At 40.6% G+C, this 24,261-nt stretch overlaps 1 protein-coding gene across 2 annotated transcripts in view; it reads right to left on the bottom strand.

Annotated features, from left to right (window-relative positions):
- Nucleotides 1–23,814, bottom strand: part of ABCD2 (ATP binding cassette subfamily D member 2) — a 42,573-nt gene extending 18,759 nt beyond the window's left edge. Inside the window, exons 1-6 of one of the 2 annotated variants that reach the window (XM_038153823.1) lie at nucleotides 22,729–23,814; nucleotides 21,241–21,421; nucleotides 16,857–16,978; nucleotides 13,929–14,097; nucleotides 10,747–10,841; nucleotides 9,182–9,327 (exon numbers count right to left, since the gene is read on the bottom strand). In XM_038153823.1, the coding sequence (XP_038009751.1) occupies nucleotides 9,182–9,327; nucleotides 10,747–10,841; nucleotides 13,929–14,097; nucleotides 16,857–16,978; nucleotides 21,241–21,421; nucleotides 22,729–23,652 (1,637 nt within the window). In that variant the 5' untranslated portion in view covers nucleotides 23,653–23,814. The remainder of the gene's footprint in view (nucleotides 1–9,181; nucleotides 9,328–10,746; nucleotides 10,842–13,928; nucleotides 14,098–16,856; nucleotides 16,979–21,240; nucleotides 21,422–22,728) is intronic. The other variant, XM_038153825.1, reaches the window with a different exon arrangement.
- Between the last annotated feature and the right edge of the window lie 447 nt (nucleotides 23,815–24,261).

Below are 24,261 nucleotides of genomic sequence, written 5' to 3'. Positions count from 1 at the left end.
CATCATTATATTTATAAGCATTATTGGTAAGTGATGTGGCTCTTCAAGGGAGCTGCAGTAATAAGCAGAAACTGAGATTGATAGGGTATAATTAATGCAAGATATTAGGCAAATAACGAAGCCTGGAAAAGTCTTCCCTCTTGGGAAAGCCACACTCCCAACTAAGCTACGTAGGTGCACACATGATGAACTGAAGAAAAAAATCCCACCTGCTACATTCTGCCATCAGACCATGACATAATTAATGACTAAAGAACAATGAAGTGAAAACACGGTGTTGTGAGGACTACTCTGCATTGTCAGCAGAAAAGACTCATCTCACCCAGAAGTTACTCATGTAAGTCTGAGTCAATTACCCCTGGCCCTCTTTGTGGTCAGTGGTGTCCTCTAGTGAACTGGTCCTAGGACACAGGCCAAGCAGTGACCCCAGCTGGAAGACTGTTGTGCACTATGGAGCTGGTGATCTGTGGAACAGCCGCCTTGAGTGGCCACGGGCCTGTGCTACACTTTGCTGCATTGTGTTGGGTTGTGCTGCACATCCAGCTTGGCCTTCAGGCCTGTGCTGCACTGCTGTCTCCTGGCTGCAGGATAAACTTTGTCAGCTAATCCTCACAGAGAAGCCTGCAAGCAGCTCCCGCCTGGTACCAGCAATAACACCGCTGGCTTGTCCTTGTCTTTGGCTTGAAGTGAAGCAGCATGTTCTCATGGTGACATCCTTTGGTCTGACAGGAGAAGCGACAAATGGCATTGTTTACTCCTAAGAAAATCCTACCAGAGTACTCAAAACCATAGTGCAAAAGAGCCTTAGCACAGATGGGCCCAAGCACATGCAGTGCTGTGACTAGAGGTCTGCCTGATGCTGCACAGTGCTGGGCTCCTGGCATCTGATGGGATTCAAGTAGCACAGAACTGGTGATGGGCCTGGAGCATCTCTCCTATGAGGAAAGAGACCTGGGAGAGGTCTCAAGGGGATCTTATCAACTTATATAAATACCTGAAGGGAGGGTGCAAAGAGGCCAGAGCTGGGCTCTTCTTGCTGGTGTCAAGTGACAGGATCAGAGCTAAAGGGCACAAACTGAAACAGCAGGTGCCAAATGAGCATCGAGAAACAATTTTTCACTGTGAGGATGATCAAGCACTGAGGCAAGTTTCCCAGAGAGGCTGGGGAGTCTCCATCCTTGGAGATATTCAAAAGCCATCTGGATATGGTCTTGGGCAAAAAGGTTTAGCCTGCAGGCAGTCAAACACAGAACTAGAACCTAAGAAATGTGTCAGAGTGAGCAGACCATGGAGAAGCTGGGAGAAGGCTGAATGACCTTGGAGCTGGGACACAGTTCTGGAGTTTTGGACCCCAAGACACAGGGGCAGGCAAATGGCAAAGTCTAAGGGGCATGGGAAGAATTACTACCTTCACTTCAAGAGGGAGGTGTTGGCTATGTCTACTGCCTGGCTTTTTAAAAGCATAGGGCACCGTAATGGAGTTCCTGATTGAAAACTACAGTAGGAAGGAGAAGAAAGGACTTATTCCTAGGGAAGTTGATACCAGTTGTTATTAGAGCTCTCAGCTGTCCTTCCCTTACAAAAAGCCAGCATCCTTTTAGTCTTTTCATATCAAGCTTTTTATGCCAAGCACATTTCAGAGTTTATGTTTCCCAGTGCTTCCCATTGTTATGTAACCAAATTGATTCTCATTACTTGATATGCATAAGGCATTTGAAGCGTGCTTTATGATGCTCCTAGGTAAAATATTACTGAAACAGCAAACAGTTGCCATTCTGTTCATCTGTCACAGATCCTTGGTTGCACAGTTTCAGGGTAGGTGCATTAATCTGGAGGTAACTGCTCAAGCTGGACAGAGTAATGGGAGCTTAGTGCAGAAACTAGGTCATGTAAATGCAACCACCATCTTACTCCCTAACATGCAACTTTGCCTGTACCACTGCTAAGCTACACAGAGTTCTCAGTTAACCTCTAGGTGAATTTCTTCCCCTGGCACTGCTATCAAAACTAAATTTTGAAGGCAAAAAAAGTTGTGGATATCCAATTCCTCTAAATGTTCAAGGCCAGGCTGGACAGGCCTTTGCACACCCTGGTCTAGTGGAAGGTGTCCCTGCCCATGTCAGGGGGTTGGAACTGGATGGTCCTAAAGGCTCCTTTTAACCCAAGGCATGCTATGATTCCATGAGCTGCTCGTATCAGCAAAATGAAACTAACACAGATTAAATAGACTGTCATTGTTTTGCAGGAGAGATCCTATAAAAACCAGCCATGTATTCAGTTCTTACAATCTATTAATGGCTTTGTAATTATATAATGTTTGTCAAGCTTAACCTATGTACCTAAAAAAAAGTTCAAAGCTTATTTTTCCTAGCTTTTAAATGAAGCTTCATAAACAGTCTGGCACATAGATAGATGACAGGAGTAAAAGTTGAGTATGTATCAACACATCTCAATTCCTCACCGACATTTGGTCCTCTTGGTATCTCCCATAGCCACAGCTTGCTCCAGACATGCCCTAGTCTGCAGGCACTGAGGGACCAAAACCCTGGAGAATGCTGAAGTCCTTCACAAACATCAGTTTAGCAGTAGCCCTTAAATGTTGGATTTATGTAAATACATTTAAAACCTAAGATGAGCCCCAATGCAGCATGTTGACTATATACTTCAGTCTGGAATTTATGCAACACTTTCCTTAATAACAGAAAATACCTGAAAACTGTGCTTTAATCAGCTGAGTCTTGTGTCCAGGCAGTAGAGAAGACACCTGGCTAGAGGGGGAGTAGCAGCTAATCCACAAAACCATTTCCTACCTCTGACTATCAGTGTTGGTGAATTCTGTACACAGTGCCCTATCAAGAGGTATTGCCACTACTTGTGAGCAGCCAGAACATAGACTTAATAATAAACATTCAGACTTTGCAGCTCTGAATGAGCCTTCAGTGGAAATGGAGAGGTTTCACAGAGATCCTGGCAGGCAAAGCTTCCACCAACCTACAGGGCAGCAAGGCAAGAACTTTTCTGCTCTAGATGAGGCAAGATGGAACTTTCATCAATCAGGAAGAATAAGTACAAGCATTTCTATAGGAATGACAAAGATGAAATGGAAGAAGCTGTGCCCTGGCCAAGGAGAGAGCCTGACAGCTCTCTCAGATGCCAGGCCACAGTTTCTAACAAACAGCAGAACTGAGGTAAGCTCTCTGGAACTGAATAATCTCAAAAAAGGAAAAATAAGACACAAAGTAGCAGGCAATCTTTAAACCACATCTATATCAAAACAGTATGCAAACTATTGCACACAGTGTGAAGTGTGTGATGTTTTTTGTTAATGCTTATCTATCAAAGACCTTTTTCTCCTCTGTCAGATAAGTGGTGAACTTTGGAAATAAACACACTGAAAAGGACCATCATGAACTTGATACCAGCAAGTCCAACAGACAGATCCAGTGTGCCAGGGAGCAGATATCTGTACAGCATGACACGAACTGATGGCAATGTATCTAAAGAACAAGTGGATGTGGTGATGCACTATCAGCAAAATGCTGAAGGGCAATGACAATCACTGGTGCAGTGTTGGCAGGTGCAGAGTACAGCTTAACTCTACCTGACTCAACCAAAAATATGATAGTTAAAGGCAGAGCAGTATCAGCTGAAAACAAATTAGGATGTGCAAAATACAACACAGGACAGAGACATCTGAGCCAATCTAAACGAGATGAGGCAACAGAACTCGTAGAGGTGTACTGGCACAGCACTTCATTCAGGCTCCTTCTCCAGCAGACCACACCCTAACAGGAAAGTAGTCTGATACAGAAGAACCATATAGATACATACTTCATTTGCACAAACTTCTGTATGTCATATAGGGTATCTGAAAGTGAAACACAGCAATTTTGCAAGATTAAATTGTTTACATAATCAAGAACTGTTTCAGGATGAGAGTGGCCACTACTACTTTGTGCTTAAAACAACATTTGAGTTGCACGATAATCTTCGAATTTTCAGGTGCTTATAATGTAAAATTTACTTTTATTTTATCACTTTATTATTTACATCACTTAGAACTGAAACATGCTTGCTTCATTCATCCACATGATGAATATCCTTGGACTACCTGAGGCAAATCACATCAGACATTTGGATTACTTAATAGAAGTAAGGAGAGGAAAAATATCTCTGTGGCTGATGTAATTTTGTTTTGTATCCAAAGATATTTTTAGAATATAGAAGGAAAAATGCCAGACAGGAAAAGACATGTAAACGAACCCCAAATAAAATACCAGAAATAGAGCAGATATATGCAAAGCCAAACAGCTTAGGAGGCCCAGATAAACCTTTAAACTGTTCTATTCCAGACTGTCCTAGCATTATTAAGAAGGCAGCAAGACATAGGTATATAAATTTTAAATGACAAACAACAAACGACATTTGATACTAGTTTATCTTCAGTTGCCACCCTTGTAGCATTAGATAACCCTGGTGTTGAAAGAAAGAAATGTTAGAGATCTACTTGAATGAGCAATAGCAAGAGAGAGAGAATACAGAATTGGACCATTGCTGTGACTGCTGAGAAAGTGGGTAGGCCTTCTACTAGAATGGCACACAGAGTAACAAAGAAACCATGCATGCTACTGCAAAAAAAACCAAATTACAGTAAAAGCAAGCTGGAGAGAAAAAACAGTGACAATGGATGAGGAGAAAGAAGTACAATGTATTACTCCAGGCTCTATGGGAATCAGTCCTCAAGAAAGAGAAAATGCTGATGGACATTTTAGATTTGTGCTGTGCTAGGAAGACTCAAGAGTCATGATCAAAGGTAATGGAACTAACAGAGACTGTATGAGACATTTCTCCACGCAAATAAGACAATATGATACAGCAGGCAGAAAATTATTAACAATTTATATCAATAACTCAGTGGTAATTAGAGCTTTACTGCAACTTATGGTGCAGAGATATTGAGGAATATTCCTGTGCTGTTGTCAATGTCACCTGCAAGTATCTAGCTGTGCAATGCTGCTGGCATTTAAATCAAACTAAGCAAATGAGAGCCAATATGTGCAGAATCTGTTTCCTTATAACTGAAAAAGCTGAAGCTTTTAGTTGGAGAGCAAGAAAGGCTGGAGTAAATGTTAGGAGGAATTGCCTGCTAGAGCCCTCTAATTCCATGAAGATGGAGTGAAGAGTCTCTTCCCGAGTATAAGACCATGAAGCATCTCCTCCCAAGTACAAGACCAACAGAGTAGAAGCAGGGCACAGTCTGGAGAAATAGGCTACTTTCAGACAGGTTGTGAAAGACTAATTCCCAAAGTGCTTCAGGTACATCTTGTGTCACTCTCTACAACTTCCTGAAAGGTGGTTGCAGTCACGTGGGGCTTGGTCTCTTTCTCCAGGCAGCACTGACAGAACCAGAGCACACAGTCTTAAGCTGCACCAAGGGAAATAAATACAGGCTGGACATTAGGAAAAGGTTTTTTATGGAAAGAGTGATAAAGTGCTGGAATTGTCTGCCTGGGGAGGTGGTGGAGTCACCATCCCTGGATGTGTTTAAAAAAAGACTGGATGTGGCACTCAGTGCCATGGCTTAGTTGAGGTGTTACGGCATGGGTTGGACTCAGTCTTAAAAGTCTCTTTCAACCGTGTGATATTGTGTGTGGCATATCTTCAGCATCAGTACTCATGTTATCCACTACATACTTTTGTAATTATTTATTATTTAAAATGATGTTTCTAGATTCTGATTTGAACCATGGTTCCTTACAGCTAGAGTGACACGTGTTTATTTTTTCATTCTACATAATGCTACATTCTTGGCCAAGATTCAAAGAAGAATGCAAAGAGGTGGTTAACACAAACGAATTTTACTTTGCAAAAGAGGGACAGAGAGAAGTAGAAGAAGGGGTAAGAACATACACTCTGCCAGTTACTGAGTCTCCTATGAGATCTGACAACTTGTTGAGGTGTGACCAGTTCCTAGCACTGAAACAACAAGCTGCTTCAGGCACCAAATGATGCTTAAAGGCTCTTCAAGCCTCCATCTCTTCTGCCTGCCCTACCTTCTGCCCACTCTCCTCTTGTTCCTGTCAGGAACAGTGGCAGAGCCCCTCAAATTCCTGGGCTTTTCTCACCCCGCCCCCAGTTTGTCCCATCAGCATCCACCAGAACTGTGACTGATTATAGATCAATTCTGCAAGGACTAGTCCTATATAAGGGGAAAAAAAACCCCTCACAATGATTCACAGCAAAAAATAAAAAAGCAGTATAATTATGCTACGTAATCTAAAAACCTAAAATGACAGGAATTCTTAAGGCTCTGTTTTAAAGCTTACAAACCTTTAAGTAATGCTAACTACAAAATGCCTGCAGTGTGGATGAAATTTGGAGTACACAATGAGCTAATTCATACTTTAATAAATCATAGTTTTGTATGTAACTTTTGAACTTGATAAAGACACATGATTTCCCACACATTTCTGGAATACTATGCTGGAACATTAAAAAACAGAAATGAAAAAAGAATCTTTTCAGTGAGCTCCTATTTACTGTGGAGTATTCTGTTACTCAGCAGTCACTGTATTCTCCACCGTTCATATGTGCAGATAAGGTTTCACACACTTAACTCAAAATGGGCTGATGCAGAATTAAACTCAGCCACGGGAATGCCAATGCTCCAGTGGTAACTGTGTCCACTAATGGAAAGCTCTTAGACCAGAGATGTAATGTATATACACAAACACATCCTAACTTGCTGCTCTGACGGACATCTACCAATTCAAGAGCTTTCTGCTGTATCACAGTTTCACCTACCCAGCAAACAAAACAGTGAGGTAGGCTGATGCCAGGTTGAGCCTATCCTACCACCTCCCAGATCCTGTCAGTCTGAAGCATTTTCTGTAACACTTTCCAGATTGACAGGAACAATTTTCCCTAAGGTTATGATGAAACACAAACATGATGAAATGTAGGCAGGGCACTCTGTTCTTCAGTCTAGAATTCATAGAATTGTGCCTAACAAAAATAAACAAACAGAAGGTAATCCTGCTAAAGCAGCAATTTGCACAGGATTAATAAGTAAAATGGTTGTACCAGCAGGACCTTACAAAACAAACCTCTTTAATTTTGGGATGGTTTACAAACCAGTACACAAATTCTAAATGTATACTAGAGCCAGGGACAGACAAAAAAACCCAAGTGACTGTGAGTATTTAGGCCACAAATAAAAGAACTGTTAAAACACTCACAGGTAGATTACAGTAAAAAAAAAAAAAGAAAAGAAAAGCCTGGACCACATAAGGCAATCCACACAAAAGGACTAAAACTCCAGCAGATCAGTTGCAAATCTTGTCCTGAAATGTACAAACTTCAATATAAGAAGTTCTTAGTATCTCAGATATTCATCAAAGACTCTGTATGCTCAAAGAACAAATACACTGGGCAAAAAAGCAATTTGAGATCCTTAAGGACAGCCAAACAAACTGCTGTCCTTTATCAGCTCCTTCAGCCACATTCACCCAGAAATCCCTACAAGATTCAGTCTCAGTCCCTGTCCAAATACGAGACACTTACGAGTGACAGGCCACACTTCTGATTGCACAAAACACACTCTGACACAGCTGAACTGTCCTCCAGAGTAGACTTCAGAACCTTCAGCCACAGTCAAGGTGTAGCACTTTTGCAAAGAGCCCTCTCTATCACTCACTGTTGCCCCATTTACCAGACACTGCTCTGTCCCTTGGGAAAGGAAGCACAGAGCTCATGAAGAGGCAAAGAACTGAGCTAAGGCAGTGTCCCTTGGATGCTGCAAGGACATCCTTCCTGTTGGGGATCCTACTAGGATGGACTGCATATGCCAATCCCTACACAGCTTTGGTCACAGAGGGCTGCAAAGATGTTGGGTGAATTCTGACTAAAACTTTATCAAATGTTTCATAAAAGATGTCTGCTGGACAAACTCTTCCAGCACTGCAAAGTTAGGGGAAGCAGCTAACAAAGAACCACATTTGTGGAAATAAAAACCCAGCAGATGTGATGCAATCCCCTCAAGCAGCACCTTGGCAAATTTGCCTGAATGCAACGGGAATCTGTTTGCTTTCACAGGATAAAGGGAACATAAGTAAAGGGAAAGGGCTGTAAGCAAGCCAGCCACAGATGTTGATCTGAGAAGGGGCGGGATCACACAGAGGAAGCAAGTGTCTGAAACTCAAGATTTTCTTCAAGAAAAAAAACTCAGATTAGCTTTTGCTCTGAGTAAACCAGTTTTAAGAATGTTCCACACAATGGGTATTCTGAAATAATGTTTTGAAAAACATTTAATAAAGTATTTTGCTCCAAACTCCTGAATGAAAGTCTCGAGTGAATCAGAAAAATTACAATGGCTAGCAATAAATTATACAGATATTTGAAAAAATCATAGAGCAGTGTTCTTTGCTATCTTCACCTGCAGCAAGGAAAATCTACTGATCAGTTCAGTATAATCCATTCATCTTAATATCTTGTACTTTTTAAACAAGGCTACAAACTGTTATCACAAATACTTCTTTTGCCCATGGGAAGAAATGAACTACAGGAAGCAAAGATTCAGTGTTTGACTTTGCTTTTGCAAAACAACATAGTTAGAGGTCTCTAAGGAGATATTCTAGAACCAATTGCATAAGAGTATATACTGAGAGTCCAACAGCATGTCAGAGTACAAAGAAAGCACAAGAAAGCCAAGCTTCCATTAGTGAAATGAGCACATATTACTAAAAAGGCACTCTGCAGTTACTGTTGGATTGGATTGTGGCCTTGCAGTGTGAAAGTTAAGTTTTGGTTACTTTGACACTTAAGAATCAAACCACTCTCACTTGCTGCAATCCTTGGTTTTAAAAGAAACCAAGAGTTGAGATACACTAGGTCTATTTCAAATTTCTTTCAGACTCCAGTCTGTTCCCATGATCCAAATTATCCAGGACTTCAGCCATCTGAGGAACACAGGCTCCAACACAAGTGTATTTGAGCCCTTTCCAATGAATAATGATGTTGCATCACCAATGAGAAAAGATCTCTTCTTATAAATGCACTTCACACCCCTGAGGTTGTGCTTACCACCTTTTAACTTGGATGTACACATCACAGATTAGAAATACCAGAAGGGTCAAAATTAATGTAACCAGTTAAGAGGCACCACCTTCAGCAAGACACATACCTTTGTGGTATATAAAACATGTGTTGTGGAGGGGGCTTGTAGAGAACTCCTTCATACACAGGCCACAAACCACTTAAAATTCTGAAGAGAGAACTCTTTCCACAGCCATTGGGTCCAGTGATTAAAAGATTCATCCCCTCCTCGACCTGCAAAGGGGACGAAAATGCAAAGGTATTAGTACACAGTGTATGTGGCACAGATTCTAAGACCTCTAAGAGGGGTTACACAAGCATTTATATAAAATTATCAACTGATTTCATTGATTAGCTGCATGTATTCATGCAACTATTCTGGAAGCAGAGGCATTAGATAAAATATGTGGGCTGAGATAATGAAAATAATTTCATTTATATCTGAGTATCTCTATAAACTAATGTTTACAGTAGTTTATGACAGTAATATTTATAGCAATATATTTTATTATTATATACACGTAATGTAATATGCAGTATGATTACATTACAGCATCAATACATTACAGTCAGAATCAATTGCTCTAATGCACATTATGTCCAAAGGTGTTAACAGTGTTTCAAACAGTATTGTGGCTATCTGTGATATTAATTGCAGGTATGGGAGGCAAATCAAGTGATTTGGAAAATTTATTTCACACTGCCATTTCCCACTTAATTGTCTATGTTAACTTGGCTGTGAAGACAAGTGATTTTTTTACTCATTTGACTATTACCCTGTGTATAAATGAGTGTATATTTATGCATAATCACAATGTCATTATCTATGTTTTACAGAAATATACTGACTTCTGTATTTTCTTTGTTTCTGTCTCTTGAGACAAATTAATAAATAGAAATGTCTGCTTGATCATAAGGTTGTAATTTTACAATTCTGAAATGCCTACACTGAAATTGCTGCAAGTTTTGCCATAGCTAGGACCATTTCCTCCTAGTTCCTAATTCAGAGGAAAAGAAAAATCCTGCTAAATTAAAAGATCTGCTGGAATTGTTAAATTTATTTCTGATAACTTCAACTCTTTTTAAAAAGAACAAAATCTTCACTGGAACATCAGATCAGGATACATCTGGGAGTAATTCAGTAAAGGTCACTCATTAAAACTGTGAGCAGGTACCAAGAGGTGTCTGGTTTTTAAAAACAATACAAGTTTCTGCTGAGTAAATGCTCCCCAAGTGGACTTGTGAACTATGCTGTCAGCTACTAGTCAGTACTGCTCTTTGTGGTGATCAGGAAAAACTATAGGTTTGATTTTTTCACTGTTGCTGTGGCCTCAGACTTTTAAAGGAGCCTTTGTGAGTAAAGCACCCCGATTTGACTGAATTTAACTAAAGGTGGATGCATACTCTCATATACACCTTTGAAAATCTCAGGTCAGTTTTTCACCTGGCAACAGCAACAGAAATCCTCCCTTTTCTTTCTCTGAGCAGCACAAACTCCATATGTCTGCCTCTATTGAGCTACTATGCCTACCTTTCTGGACTTCCCCTTTTATCCATATGCTCCTCCAAGTACTTAACATAAGGTGTATGAATTCTGTGCTGTTTATGTTAATGTGATGGCAACAATCAGAAGATTCTTGCATATCATCTTACTTTGAAGTTTAGTCTGGAAACCACCACATCGCCATTCGGGGTAATTATAGGAACATTTTCACAAATAATTCCTTGATCAACATCAATTACTTTCCCTAGAAAGAAAAAAAAGCCAAAAATTATAGTTTGTGAAACCCTCCATTAAGCAAACACTTGTAACAGCCTCTGTGCACAACTTCTATATTTTCAAGTAAGGACTGGTGTTTGAGACAGCTCTTTTATGTGCTCCAGGCTCCCCTGTTGGAATATCTGGATAATAAATCTTAGCTAGTCCAAAAGACACTGTCAACAGTAGCCAAGAATGTGCAATGAAACCTAAATTTGATCCTAAACACAATGCACAGTATGCATCATAAATATGTGATGCACTATAAAGATGTATTCATTCCAGTTCTAACTGTATTTTCTGTATTCTGCTTTAAATACCTGTTTAATATCAAGCAGTAAAAAAAGTTCAAGGACAACCTTAGCCACAGGCAAACCAGTTAACCTTCTTTGAGGATTTAATTAGGAATTGCTACCAGCTCTGAAAGCTGGAGTACCTTTCAGTCTCCTCCAGCAACAAGAGCAAAGGAGAAAACATTTAATGGCTTGCTTCCATCTCTTCTTGATGCCACAGACACTGTAAACGTGTCTTGCAAGTATTTGCAGAAACTCTTAAAATATTTCAGTCAGGTAGATACACTTGGCATTTGGATTTCTGGCAAATTAAATATACAGTCTCTCCTGGACATCCAGATACTCTGTAGTACAAAGACTTTGATATTAACTGCCCTGGAAAGAGTAAAAGAATGAAACTAACTTCTCAGTCACCTGTTAATGGTCTTATCCAACAGAACCCAAACAGTTGGATTCCTAGAAAAATATTAGCAATTACCTTAACAGACAAGATGCAAAGGAAAGACATTTCTCTTTGCATTAGAAAGCTGTTTATTTATAACTTAAACTAATCAGAACAACAAAAAATGCAACAAAAATCAAGTTAGTTAATTATAAAAGGCTCTGGTAGCATTTTCTTCACTTAAGTTTAGACTTACATTCTTCCTTTAGGGGCTCTTTGTTCAATTGTTTTCAACTTTGCCAAACCATAACAACCTGGGCAGAGATTTTTATGCCATGTTTTAGTCCAAGTGCTCTTTTTTCATAAAATTATTTTACTTAAAACAGCATGAGAGTATGGGGAAAAAAGTGTTTTTCTATAAAAAGAAATTACTTTGATACAGTGGAGACACTGTAGTTAAAATAAATCTATGATAAAATATAGTCAGCCAGTAGGAATTAAGTAAACTCAATTCTCATTTCCTAATCCTAATTTCACAGCATTTGATTGCAAATTTAGCATGCTTTTAAAGTATACTTATGTGTAATCAAATATAATTTGACAGTATTTGTACAAGATGTAAAAAATTCTGTTTAATTTTTAAAATTCTGAATTATTAAATATGCTATAAGGCAGTATTATTATCTGTAAAATATTATTATTTTCATACTTTCACACACTGACAACAGTAAATGCAAGGCACAAAACAGACACTGCTTAGTTACAAAGACCTTTACTGGATGATTCAAAAGGAAATTAATATTACATGTTCAGAGAGCCATTGGGGAAGCAGAATATTAAGATTTTTCTTCTCTAACCATGCAGGCACACACAGGTATGTGAGCACATGCACTTTTATCCACACACAATCCACTCTTCAGGGATTTCTGAAGTATTGCCACCGAAAGAAAGGAGGAAAACCAGTATTACAATAGCAGTTGTCATAAAAAATGTGGAGCCTGTGGCCTAGATTCATCTGGCCTGAATTCTTCTTAAATCCTTGTGCACAATGCTTGGTCTTGGCTAGCTGCCTCTGAGAGCTACAACTACACAAGAGCAAATGCTAGTCACCATGGCTTAGGAGGAATTCAGACTGGATGAAAAGTGACTGTAGGGGAATGAAACCTTGGGAAAAGGCTGCAGAGAAAAGAGCAGTGGGGTTTAGATATAGTAGACCTAAAGGGAACATGAAGAGCACACTTGCATAACTGTACTGTATTTGGTTTTGGTTTTAAACACAGTTATCTAAAAAGAACCCTCAAATAACTTCATCACTCCAGGAACTACAAACTTTTTCTCATGCACATGACAACATGCAACAGTTATAAAATGCCATTTCTCTAAACATCAGCCAAGTACCACCAAGATCTATAAGATTAGGACATCAGCTATTTCCATACTTATCCACCACGCTGCATCACACTTTGTTATAATGAACCTTGTCAGAGGACCTTTGAGAAATATGAGCTGAAGGGCAGCACTGTTGAAATTGCTGCAAGAAGTTATTTCACAAAGAGCCCTTTGGGGCCTATAACTCTACTGAGGCTTAACTTTTCAAAAGCTAAAGGAAGAAAACAAGGCTTTTCAACACCACAGAGGGCAGCAGCAGAAATGTTGTATTGGGAAAATGAGGAAAAACCCATTGCAAAAGCTGCCTTTGAGTACCTCAGAGTGCACCTCTGGATGCAAGAGGCAGAGAGAGGTGGCACAGTAAGGAATGAATGTACACAGAAAATGCTCCAGGGAGGGTGGAGACAGAAAGACAGTCAGGGTGGCACCATAAAGACAGAGGATGGGGTGAGGCGGGAAAAAGTATATATGATCAGATCATTTGGGAGGTTAGGAGAAGGGTAAAGTTATAATTTTCAGTTGAAGATTCCCACTAAATTATGGGAAAATGAGCACAGGCTGATCTTTAATAACAGAAAACATAGTATTTTTGGGAAAAACTACGGAACCAATCTGTCTTTCTTCCTCCTACCTCAAACAAAATAATGTGATGGCTGAAGATGAAAATGTTAGTCTCAGCTTTCTGAAAAAAAATGAATGGTCTGAGGAAAACAGGCACTGACAGTGTAAGAATACTAACATCACCATCACATAAAATAGTTTACTTAAAATGCCTTTTCATTGAAAGTTTTTACAGAAAACATTTGAGCCACTTTGTGTATTAGAAAAGCATACCATAAGGACAGAGTTATAAGGAAGCAGGGGGTTAAAATGAAAGGCAACATGATCTCTGGGGCATTAAGGCTGAGAGGCTGATTAGTTACAGAAAAAAAAACTCTGTTCACCTCCTATCCCACTGCTCCATGCCTCCCCCACCACCCCTGGGAAATTCATACAAATATGAATTAATTACCTTTGATTTCTAAGGGCCCATCAATGTGTAACTCTGCCTTATCTTCACTCCTGCTGTTGTTCACAGACTCTTGAATAACAGCAGTTCTTTTGTAGATGCCTCTCTTCACCTCATCAAAGACTGAAAACATGTTGTAGACACGGGCGGTGTAGCCTGCTAGCTCAGTGACCTGAGAAAAAACAAATGCCTCATTTCAGTTATGCTTCACAAATTCTACAAATCAAATGTTTGGCCAAAGATCAACATGAACACAATGCTGATCATCACCCATCGATTTCCATTCCTTGAAATGCTGTACTAACCCATATGCCACCTGTAGCTCCTACCAATCAGCAGACAGGACAGCTGAGTTAAGCCCATGTAAGCTGTGGTAACTCCAATAAATGAAGAGGTTGTAGAGACTGCTCATTTCTGTAGTCTTCAACAAACAGAGAACAGCTACTAACATATCTGAAAACAAAGAGGCTGGTACACAAGAAGAAACCAAAATTGCTGCATTTTCCAGCAAAAATAGAAGTCCAAAGAAGTGAGAAAAAAATGGCATCTCTAATTACTTATGATTACTTGCTTGTACTCCTGAAACATCTTGTGGGAGAAATGTGCTTTTCTATGTAGAAGAGGCAACATCAGGGCACCCTAACCAGAAATGAGTCTTCTGTCAACTGCATGCTAAATCTGACACCTTAGAATAGAACTGGGCATTTTTAAGATGGTGAGGTTGCTGAAAAGTGCTTTCTTCTTCTTTTTTTTGGTCTATTTGTTACAATTTTTACCTGGTGAAGACAGAAACTACAGATCTCTGGACCTTGTAACTTCATTCATGGGCTATTTAAGAGCTCCCAAAGAACTGCCTCCATCTGCTGGTAGTAAAGAACTAAGCCAAGGCCTTTTATTTTAAATGTACTATTAGATGGTTTTAAAAGGATACATTTTTATACAAAATGCAGAGAGGACAAGAAAATCAGATCAAGATTATAAAATCCTTGGCTTGCTGTGGTTAAATACGTACACCCCATGACTGAGTTCACCCACTATGGTGTACAAATTCCAAGATTTTTTGAAATAACTGGAAACAGTTCCATAATTCTTCTGTCAGTTTCACAATTTGTGCCAGACTCGGAAGTGAGTGCTAGCTCTGGCCTCATGGCCATGATTTCACCAGGAAGATGGAGGGAATCCTGCATGTGATAAATTAAACTCCTACCAGCTGTGCCCCGGGAGAACCATGATATGTAGTAAGCTTCTATACCATGACTGTAGAAACTCACTTTGTTCCTAATACTAAATACCACCACCTAAACTGCAAAGAAAAGTTGAGCCCACCTCATCTGCACAGTGAATTGCACTGACTTGAAGGAGGCTGCCTTGGGGGAGGAGGTGGGCAAGAACTGGAACTGCACTACCACTTGACATGGGTTGAAGTACACTGTGCTTTGGAAACTGCCTGAATCAAAAAAAGGGGAAAACAATGTGGTTGAAGTACTGCAGTGTCTTTTGAAGTGAAGCATAAATGTAAAATTAAGATGGAAATTCACAGAACTGCTCTTCAGCCTCATGCTGTCTGGATTAGTATCTTACCATGTTATAGACAAAGTGAGTTTGTTCAGTTCTTCCTCTACTATTTTGTGGGTACTTTTTTACCAAAAAAATAAAACCACAGTTTTTCTAAGTCCTCATGTACATTATATAAATAACTCAAATGCTGAAAACAAAACACATATTGCATCAGTTATGATAGGTTATCTGGCAGTATCTTGACAGCACAGATCAAGGAGGGGAACAGCTAAAAGGGAACAGTTTAAAAATCACAGCCCATTAGAAGGACTTCTGCAAACAGCACAGACACTGGCTTTGTCAAAGTCTTTATCTGAAGGCGCCAAACTACCCCTCCCCTGACAATTTATAAAGCTGTAGCTGTTATGGCTGGATTCCAATTACAGAATCCATAGTCTTTGATTAGCTGCCTAGCTAATGCATTCCTCCTCGCAGTGCACTGGGAAAAGGGGTTCCCACCAAAGACATGAGCAAACACCAATTAAAATATGAAGAACAAACATTCTGAAGGAAATGTTGAGATTAACAGCACTGACTCACTTTTCTTTGGCTTAACAGCTGGCATTTAAAGAAATCCACAGGAGAGACAACAGATTAAATCATAGCTCTACTGGAATTTGAGTAAGGACCTGAAACAACATCTCTGATCTTCTGGATGAACATTCTGTACTTCTAGACTACTTGTACTCCCAAGGTGAACTTTTTCCTGCTAAAATTTCTCTATTTTGAAAAATTACTTGCAAATTAACAGGTCCACAAGATACTGAAAAAAGCCTTACAGTTCAAGTGGATCAGAAATAATTATTCAATTCTCCTTGTTTTTCATACAGAAGCAGGTTGCCCAGTGAGGTGGAGATACCCGATCTCTGGAAATATTCAAGGTCAGGCTGGATGGGACTCTGAGCAATCCAATAATAGTCAAAGATGTTCCTGTCCATGGCATAGGGGTTGGACTAGAAGACCTTTAAAGACTCTTACAATTAAACTATTCTATGCTTTTGTGACAGTTCTGATAGAAGAATCCCAGTACGCTGAAGGCCGACAGCCCAAATTCAGGTCAGTGCTCCAAACAGAAGAGGAATTTGAACCTTTATCACTGACATTCCAGGAACTTCTATTACTCTCTGATGACACCTGAACACAGGTATTAAAAATGACATCTACATGTTGCACCATACAGGCAACTGTGCACTTTAGACTCTATGTCAACTTAACCCTAAAGATCAAACTACCAGTTCAAATATCTCCATGGATTTAGTTGCAATAGAACTTGCCTTGAAAAACTTCACTACTTTTTAAAAACATTTTATATTAAATGTAAATTGTTTTTCTTTTTTTTCCTCTTCTGTTTCATGCATGCAGGATGTACAGTACCTCTTTGTATGAAGACATAATCCTTTCAATAGCATCTGCTCCAGAGATCAGCAAGTTTCGTGATGTAGTGAAAGCTTCTGTTCTTTCACTAACCATTGCCTGCTTCTGCCCATCTTCCAATTCTGAATGTAAAAAAAAAAAAAGTTTTGTTAAAATATTCTGCTGATAATTTTCTCTACAAACTAAATTATTATTGCAATGTGAGCTACTATAGTGCAGTTTTTTAAAAATTTTTAAGAGAAAGTTAACTCTATGAAGAAAACCTTTCAAAAAGAACTGGTGAATGTAACTACCATAGCTTGGTCAAAAAGAATAAGTGGGAGCATATGGAATTCATCTTGTTAGGCAAAACATCCTGTTGTTTTATTTATTTATCTACATGGATCACTGTCCTTTTAATAGATCATGCTACAACATAAATTTTTTCAAAATATGAAAAAAGTGAAACCTAAGCAATTATCTGAAACAGATTTTGAACATAATTTTTAACATTTTTGTGATTATTAATTTTCAACCATACCTATTAGTTTACTGACTTCATGTGGAAGGAACCATTCACATTTGTGTAAATCTGACAACATTATTATATTTCTGTAAGAAAGCAATAAACTCTCTTGGTATCAAAAACATGGTTTCAGTAGGAGAACTCTCCTTCACAATGAAGTTCCTCTCTTCATCTGACCTCAGAACAAAGCTGTGAGGCTTTATTTATGACACTGCATCCTGTTAACAAGAATATTCTTGCTACAAAGAAAGGACTTGTCTCATAAGAATGTCAGCAGCATCAGGCAAGGAGAAAACAGCAGAATTTATAGAAGATATGTGAAAAGAAAGTATATTTAACATATCTACATACACCATCTTGCTACCATGTGTCACATAGATTCAAGTGGCAAGGTTTGTTTCCTGAAGGAAACAAGATTTAAAAAGAAGTGCCTGACTATTCTGAGGCTAAATGTTGTTTCAGTGTTTACAACTGCAACTACAAATCACTGGTGTAGTAAAGCAGTGGTGTAGCAAACCACTTTAAAAATTTTTCCCAATAAAAGATTTACAATGAAAGATCTAAAGGTTTTCTGCATCACATAACTTTGCATGCATCTCCATAAATTGCTTAAATCTTCTGCAGAATGGGATCGGGATATTATTTTTTTCCTGAAGTGTGTGAAGTTTTTTTTTAAGTTTCTTTTTTAAACTAAGCTGATGCTAGGAATCATGCTAGGCAAGGTAATAGGTGGATCCACTGTGGCACCTGTTCTAGGAATTATCACTAACACCCACGTTTCCAAAGTGCTCATGATCAAGAAAATCTAGGAGGAATTCCTTGCAGGTGTAATGGAACCATAAATTTCATGGGCTAAGTCAAGCAATGCAAGGGTAGAGCAAACAGATTTTCTTACTCTCACTTCCCTGACAAATCAGGTTCTAGAAATCTGGTGTCTGAGAATCTACAGGCAGTACCAAAGCCAGATGCATCTTTCTGTCTTTTATTAGTTAAATCTAAATGTTATTCTGTATTACAGTGAAATACACTGGAATAATGATTTACTATAATAATAATTAAACAATTAATTATTTCACTGTGTTTCACTGAAATAATTAACGAAAAACTTTAAAAAAATGCTACATCATAACTTTTTATATATATGTGTGTATGTGTGTATATATACACACATAGAACATCTATGTTATTTTTCCTGGGTTTAATTATGATGTTTTCTCACTTCAGTTCTACATCAGCACACTGTCAACTAGTTGTATGCAATCTTGCTGAGACACAACAAGAGACATGCTTTAAAAAAAAATATAGAAAAGCCCTTGCAAAGGAGAGATTACAAAATTCTTACTGCTGTGGCTCTCACTTCAAAAAGTTATTTCCACTCCAAGACGTGAATAGGGAGAATTCAGTTAATTAATTAGTAAAAGAGGATTTGAAATTTGTTTACTTCTGACACAACCAATGTTTGCTGATCTTGTTGGCATTACAGCACATGCAGCGTATGCTATACAGAACCACCACAATTAAATCATCTAGGAATCAGGTATGGTTTAACTGCATTGATGCAGCATTCCTCCTTCGTGTAAATGCAATATTTACTGATGGCTGCTTCCAGCACCCAGGCCAGCTCATCTAGCAAGAGCAAGGATCTCTACAAGCCACTGCATCAGTCAGATTAGGGGTATTTAAAACATTGAAATTATACAGAATTTATGAGCATTTCACAGGCCCAAAAGACAAGCTCTTCTATTATGCAATCCAGCAATATAATTTTTCTTGAACTTTTTGTCCAAAACATTTTTCATATGGCTGGCCTCCTGTGTTTGAAAGTGTCACATTTTAACAGACAGACTGTCTCTGTTTCATACAGAAGCTAACATTTCCATTTTCCTTTTCCTTTATTTAATTGATAGTCACACTTATTTTATAAACAAAAATAAATGTTCACTGTCTCTAGAGAAATCAAAGACTTGCTTCAAAAAATAGTTACTCTCCATAAACTGAGACACAACACTTGGAATGTGAATTGTTTAATACAAAAAGAATGAGAAATGTTATCAAAGAGAAATCTTGTCTTTGCCACCTAAATTCTTCACTGAAGAATTGACCACAATTTTAAAATTGCAGTCAGAAATACCACTGTCAAAGAAGGTTCTTTTTTCTTAATACTGAAGAATTATTGTTTTACTTTTTCTTTCTCCTTCCTGAAGAAGTGAATAAAATTTATGGCTTTACACCTGTAATCTCAAGTTGGCCATGGTACCAGTTTTGCATACTTCCCTGACTCTTTTGATTCATCCTAAAGCAATAAATCGACTACCTCTTCCTTCAGATGTGAATAAACTTGTGTGTGATCTGCAAAAAGCACTTTTTCCCAAGCAGGTCAATGGTAATTTCAGGTGTGCTTGATTCTTTGAATACCTGTAATAACTCACACTGGTCATGACAGTGCTGCCAGTATTATGTTTGTGAACCACCATTATGGTAAGCCCCAGGACTCAATAATAAACCCCATGTTTTAATAGTTTAGGTTGCTGGTAGCAAATATAATTCTGCTTTACAACGTGAGCCACTTCTGCATCTTTGTTCTCTCCCACATTTGAAATGTATTTAACAAAAGAACAAACATGAGTAACAGGAATGTTATTTAGTTTAGCATGAGTACAAGTCCTTTTTTATTCATGCTCTAATACCAAGGAGATATTTACAACATGTGGTTAAATGCTCCTTTTCTTGATTGTACTCATTCCCATCTTAGCAGAAAGACCCTTATCACTTTTTCTGTTGTGCTGATAACCTTTACTGTGAGGTGAAATGCCTTTGTACAGCCTCTTCAGTTTGGAACAAGACATCCTGATATTTTTGAAGCTGCTCCCAGGATGCCAGCCAGGGTGCTGATGTAGTGCCCTCCTAAGGCACGTGATGGGCAGCAGCTCAAGAGCTGAGCACCCAGCCCAGCACTGGCACAACTTTTTAGCAAGACAGATAAACCACGTGGGCACTGCACAAAGCCAACCTACAGCTCACCCCAAGCTTGTCCACTTGGACAGCCCTGATTTGGAATATAACTTCCATGAAAGAAACATAACAAACACACAGAAAAGAATTCACTCATTCCTAATTCAAAGCACACAATTTAGAACTGATCCTTCTGAAGACTTTGTAGGATTCATGTTATAGGAATCCTATGAAATTCGTAATATAATAATTTCCAATTGTGCATGAGGAAGCCTGTTAAACTAAATTAACCAATAGCCCTCTTTAATACCTTTGGTTTTGCTCTCTCTGGTTTTCTCTCTTTTTCTTTTTTCATATAGCATCTGCAGTAACAACACTATTTGAGTCTCATTTCACTTCCAGGAAAATTGTGATAGGATGTCAAAAATGATACCATCCTAGCCTGGAATCTGAATTTTACCTTCTGTTCTCCCAGGGAGTCAGGGAAAATCAGCGGTTTCCAACAGGTCAACAATAAGAGAAAAATTACCTATAATTACCTGTAATTACACTATGGTTTATGGAAGGAGAAGATAAGCACTCTATTAAAGTTCATAGTATCATTTTGCAAAAGGAGATACTGTAAAAATCAGCTTGTCATTTCAACAGTGACTAATGAAAAGGAGACTGCAATAATCATGACAATCTTGTGTGATACCAGGATCCTCTAAGTCCTGACTTCATACTATTTATCACACACTCCAAGTAGGATCATTTGCTCAGCTGACTTGCTATGCTTGCAAGTTATATGTAAGACACAGATTTGTAAGAAAGTCTGTGAAAAATAAACCAACGTGAACAGCATTGAACTCAAGGGAACTACAGTCTTTTGAGGACATAACTTTAAAGAAACATTTAGAAATTAGGTGTTAAAAAAGATGTTATTACCACCATCTGCAAATCCTGTTGCGGTGATGATGGGCACAGCAACCATGATCATACCACAGCTACTCCAGACATACTTCATCAGGAACTGCTCTATCATGATGTACCATAAACGTTTGGACAAAATGAGATTCATTTGATCTGTCAAATCCTTGTAGCTTTTTTGCAGTTGTTTCAATTCTACCTACGGTAAAAAATAATTTATACAATGAAACAAAGATGGACATGTAGTACAAGATGTGTTTACCTGTGCAGAAGAAATAATCGGGTACCCAGAGTTGTCACTTCTGAATCACATCTGCCATGTGATACTTTACACTCACTGTGCTGCAGACCCACAGCAAAAGTGCACAGCTCTATGGAAGTCAGTGGACTTGGTTCTTATTTACACCATTGTCCCTTGACAGAACACTGGCAGGTTTCAACTCTTTTAAGATCTCTAATACATACAAGAACAACACAGCAGTCACAACAGTTCATTCTAACAACCAAAATAAGATTGATTTCATGTCCTTTTAATAAAGTTGCAGCTGTAGAGTTTCACAGCAACTGAAAATTATGTTGGAAAGCATTTGGGAATCAATTATCTTCAGTGACTTAAAGTTGCAGAGTTGATTCCTGAAACGCTGCTTGTTTTTGCAAGCAGTCCAGTGAAAGAGAGAATTATCCCAAGAGGTTTAACAAGTCAAAGACAGTTGCAAGTTAGTATGTATTCACTTCCCCATATATGTGGGAATTGAGAAAATGTATAATTTAGCTGCACTTAAAACATTATTTTGAGAATGATTGTGTCTACAAAAATAAACCAATAATGTTATATAATCATTGAACTGAAAGAGTAATACTTCAGGCTGGTTTCCAGCTTTCATTTTCACCTCGCATGAAACAACTTTTTTCCCAATTGTGTTTGAAAAGTATTACAGCCAAAATTTCCTTCTAAAAAAATATGAAGAGACCCTTTATAAGGTGGCTTTAAAACAAGTTACTAGTTTATGTAACTGTGATTGCAGAAGTACTGTACTTATGCTATTTTAAGACTGGTGACTACATCTTTGCTTGGCTATGTGAAAGAGTGTCAAAGGTTGTAGCGTGCTCTGAGCCATCACAGAGTTTCCCCCTAGACTTTCTGGTGTGCCACGGCTGCTATTTCTGCTGAATTAAATATGGTGGTTTGTACCAATGGTCGGAAAAAAGTCTAGAAAAGTTAATCAGAACAGGTGGGGAAAACACAGCAATGTAGATTAGTTTTCTAGATAAGCATAAGATCCATCTGCAAAACCAGAACACTGTCAGAGTCCAAGGGAACTGTGATCTGCTCCCCCCAGACACTGCTTGTGAGACGGCATTTCCTAAGAAATGGGAAGTGCCAAGCTGTAAACAAGTTTAAATGTCACAGGGACCCAAAATGCTCAAGAAGGGTATCGGGGAAGCACGGGTCCACTTCGGCACTGCAGGAGCTACCCCGGTGCTTCCAGTTTCTCTCCTCCTTACCTTGTGCCCTCGGTAAAAGGCAATCTCTTCCACGTTGGCAATGATGCGCGAATGTATGAAGCGCAGATAGCCCTTCTTGTGAGCCTCCTCAGCCACCAGTTTGCCAAACTTGGGCGAGCAGGCTTTGAGCACGCGGGCCGTGGCGTAGACGACGAGACCAGCCAGGACTGTGGGCCCGATGGGGTTGGCCCCTCGGGACCGTGCTGTGCGGATGAGGGTGTAGGAGGTGAGCACAACATCCAGGATGGGCTTGGTGAGGTTGGAGTAGAGATGCGCCACGGACTGTGAGAACATCATAATGTCCTCGGTGAGGGACTGGTCGGGGTTGGCCAGCCGCCCGTCCATGCTGATCACTTTGTAGTAAGTCTGGTTGGCAAAGTAGGTCTCATAGGCGTGATCCACCAGGCGCGTGCGGAAGGCGAGGGCCAGCTTGCACTCCAGGTACCGGATGGTGCTGTTCACGAAAGTTGCTGGGATTGCAATCATCAGCCACTTGATTAACTTGAAGACAAAGCTCCTGGGCTTTTTCTCCACAATGCTCTTCACAATTTTTCCATCGAGGGCGGCCACATAGATGGAGAGAAAGGTCCTGGATACCAGAGCAAACGAGTGGAGACACAGCAAGCCCAGCTCGGCACTCACCAGCTTCGGGAAGAACAGTTTGCGGAGTTCCAGCAGCTGCTTGAAGAATTCCGCGTCCACGGCCGGAGAGGCTCTGCCCCGGCTGCCGGCGCGGTGCGGGACCGCCCGGCCCGTCTCATCGTGCGCGCCGCCTCTGCCGCTCGCCCGCTTCACACGCCCGCGGATGATGGGGTAGAGGATTTTGAGCCCGTACGCCGCGGCCAGCAGGCACGCAGCCTTCTTCGCGGCGCCCGCCCTGTTCCACTGCACCCGCCGGGCTGCCGCATGCAGCATGTGGGCCATCCTGCCCGCCTCGGCACCGCTACGTGCCGCTCCTAGCGCGGGTGGCTCATGCTCGCTGGGAAGGCCGGTCCCGCCGGGTCTTCATCGGGTCGCTGGGCCCGGCCCGCCGCCGGCCGCCCTGCCGTGACAGATGCCGAGAGAGCGCTGCCTCCCAGGGGTGATGGTGCCTTCAAAGCGCGGCGCGTTGCACAACGCAGCCCCGCGCGGCGCAGCCCGCCCCGCCGACCACCATTGGCTGCGCCGCGCGGGGCGGCACCGGCACCGGCAGCGGCCCGGCCGCTCAGCGCCGCCGCCCCGGCCACAACCGCTATCGCTCGGGGCGCGGCCGCGGCGGCGGCGGCAGCGGCGGCACCGGTTCCCTGGCGCTCGGCTCCGGGTTCACGGCGGGCCCCCCTGCGCTCGGCTCTGGCCGCACCGTCGATTCCCCGGCGCTCGGCGGGTCCGCGGAGCTCGGCCCTGCAGCGCGCCGACTCGCCCCAGGCTGCTGCCGGCCCTTTCCTTCCGCCTGCCCTGCGGAGCAGGCTCCGCCTCCGGCCACGGCCTCGCCAGCGGCGCGGGGGGAGCGGGACGGGGTCGGCAGGGCCGGAGAGAGCTCGGGTCCCGCGGCAG

This window comes from Motacilla alba, chromosome 1A (genome assembly GCF_015832195.1).
Source record: "Motacilla alba alba isolate MOTALB_02 chromosome 1A, Motacilla_alba_V1.0_pri, whole genome shotgun sequence".
Taxonomy (NCBI): Eukaryota; Metazoa; Chordata; class Aves; order Passeriformes; family Motacillidae; genus Motacilla; species Motacilla alba.
Note: the sequence above shows the minus strand (reverse complement) of the source record. Positions and strands in the feature narration are given on the sequence as shown.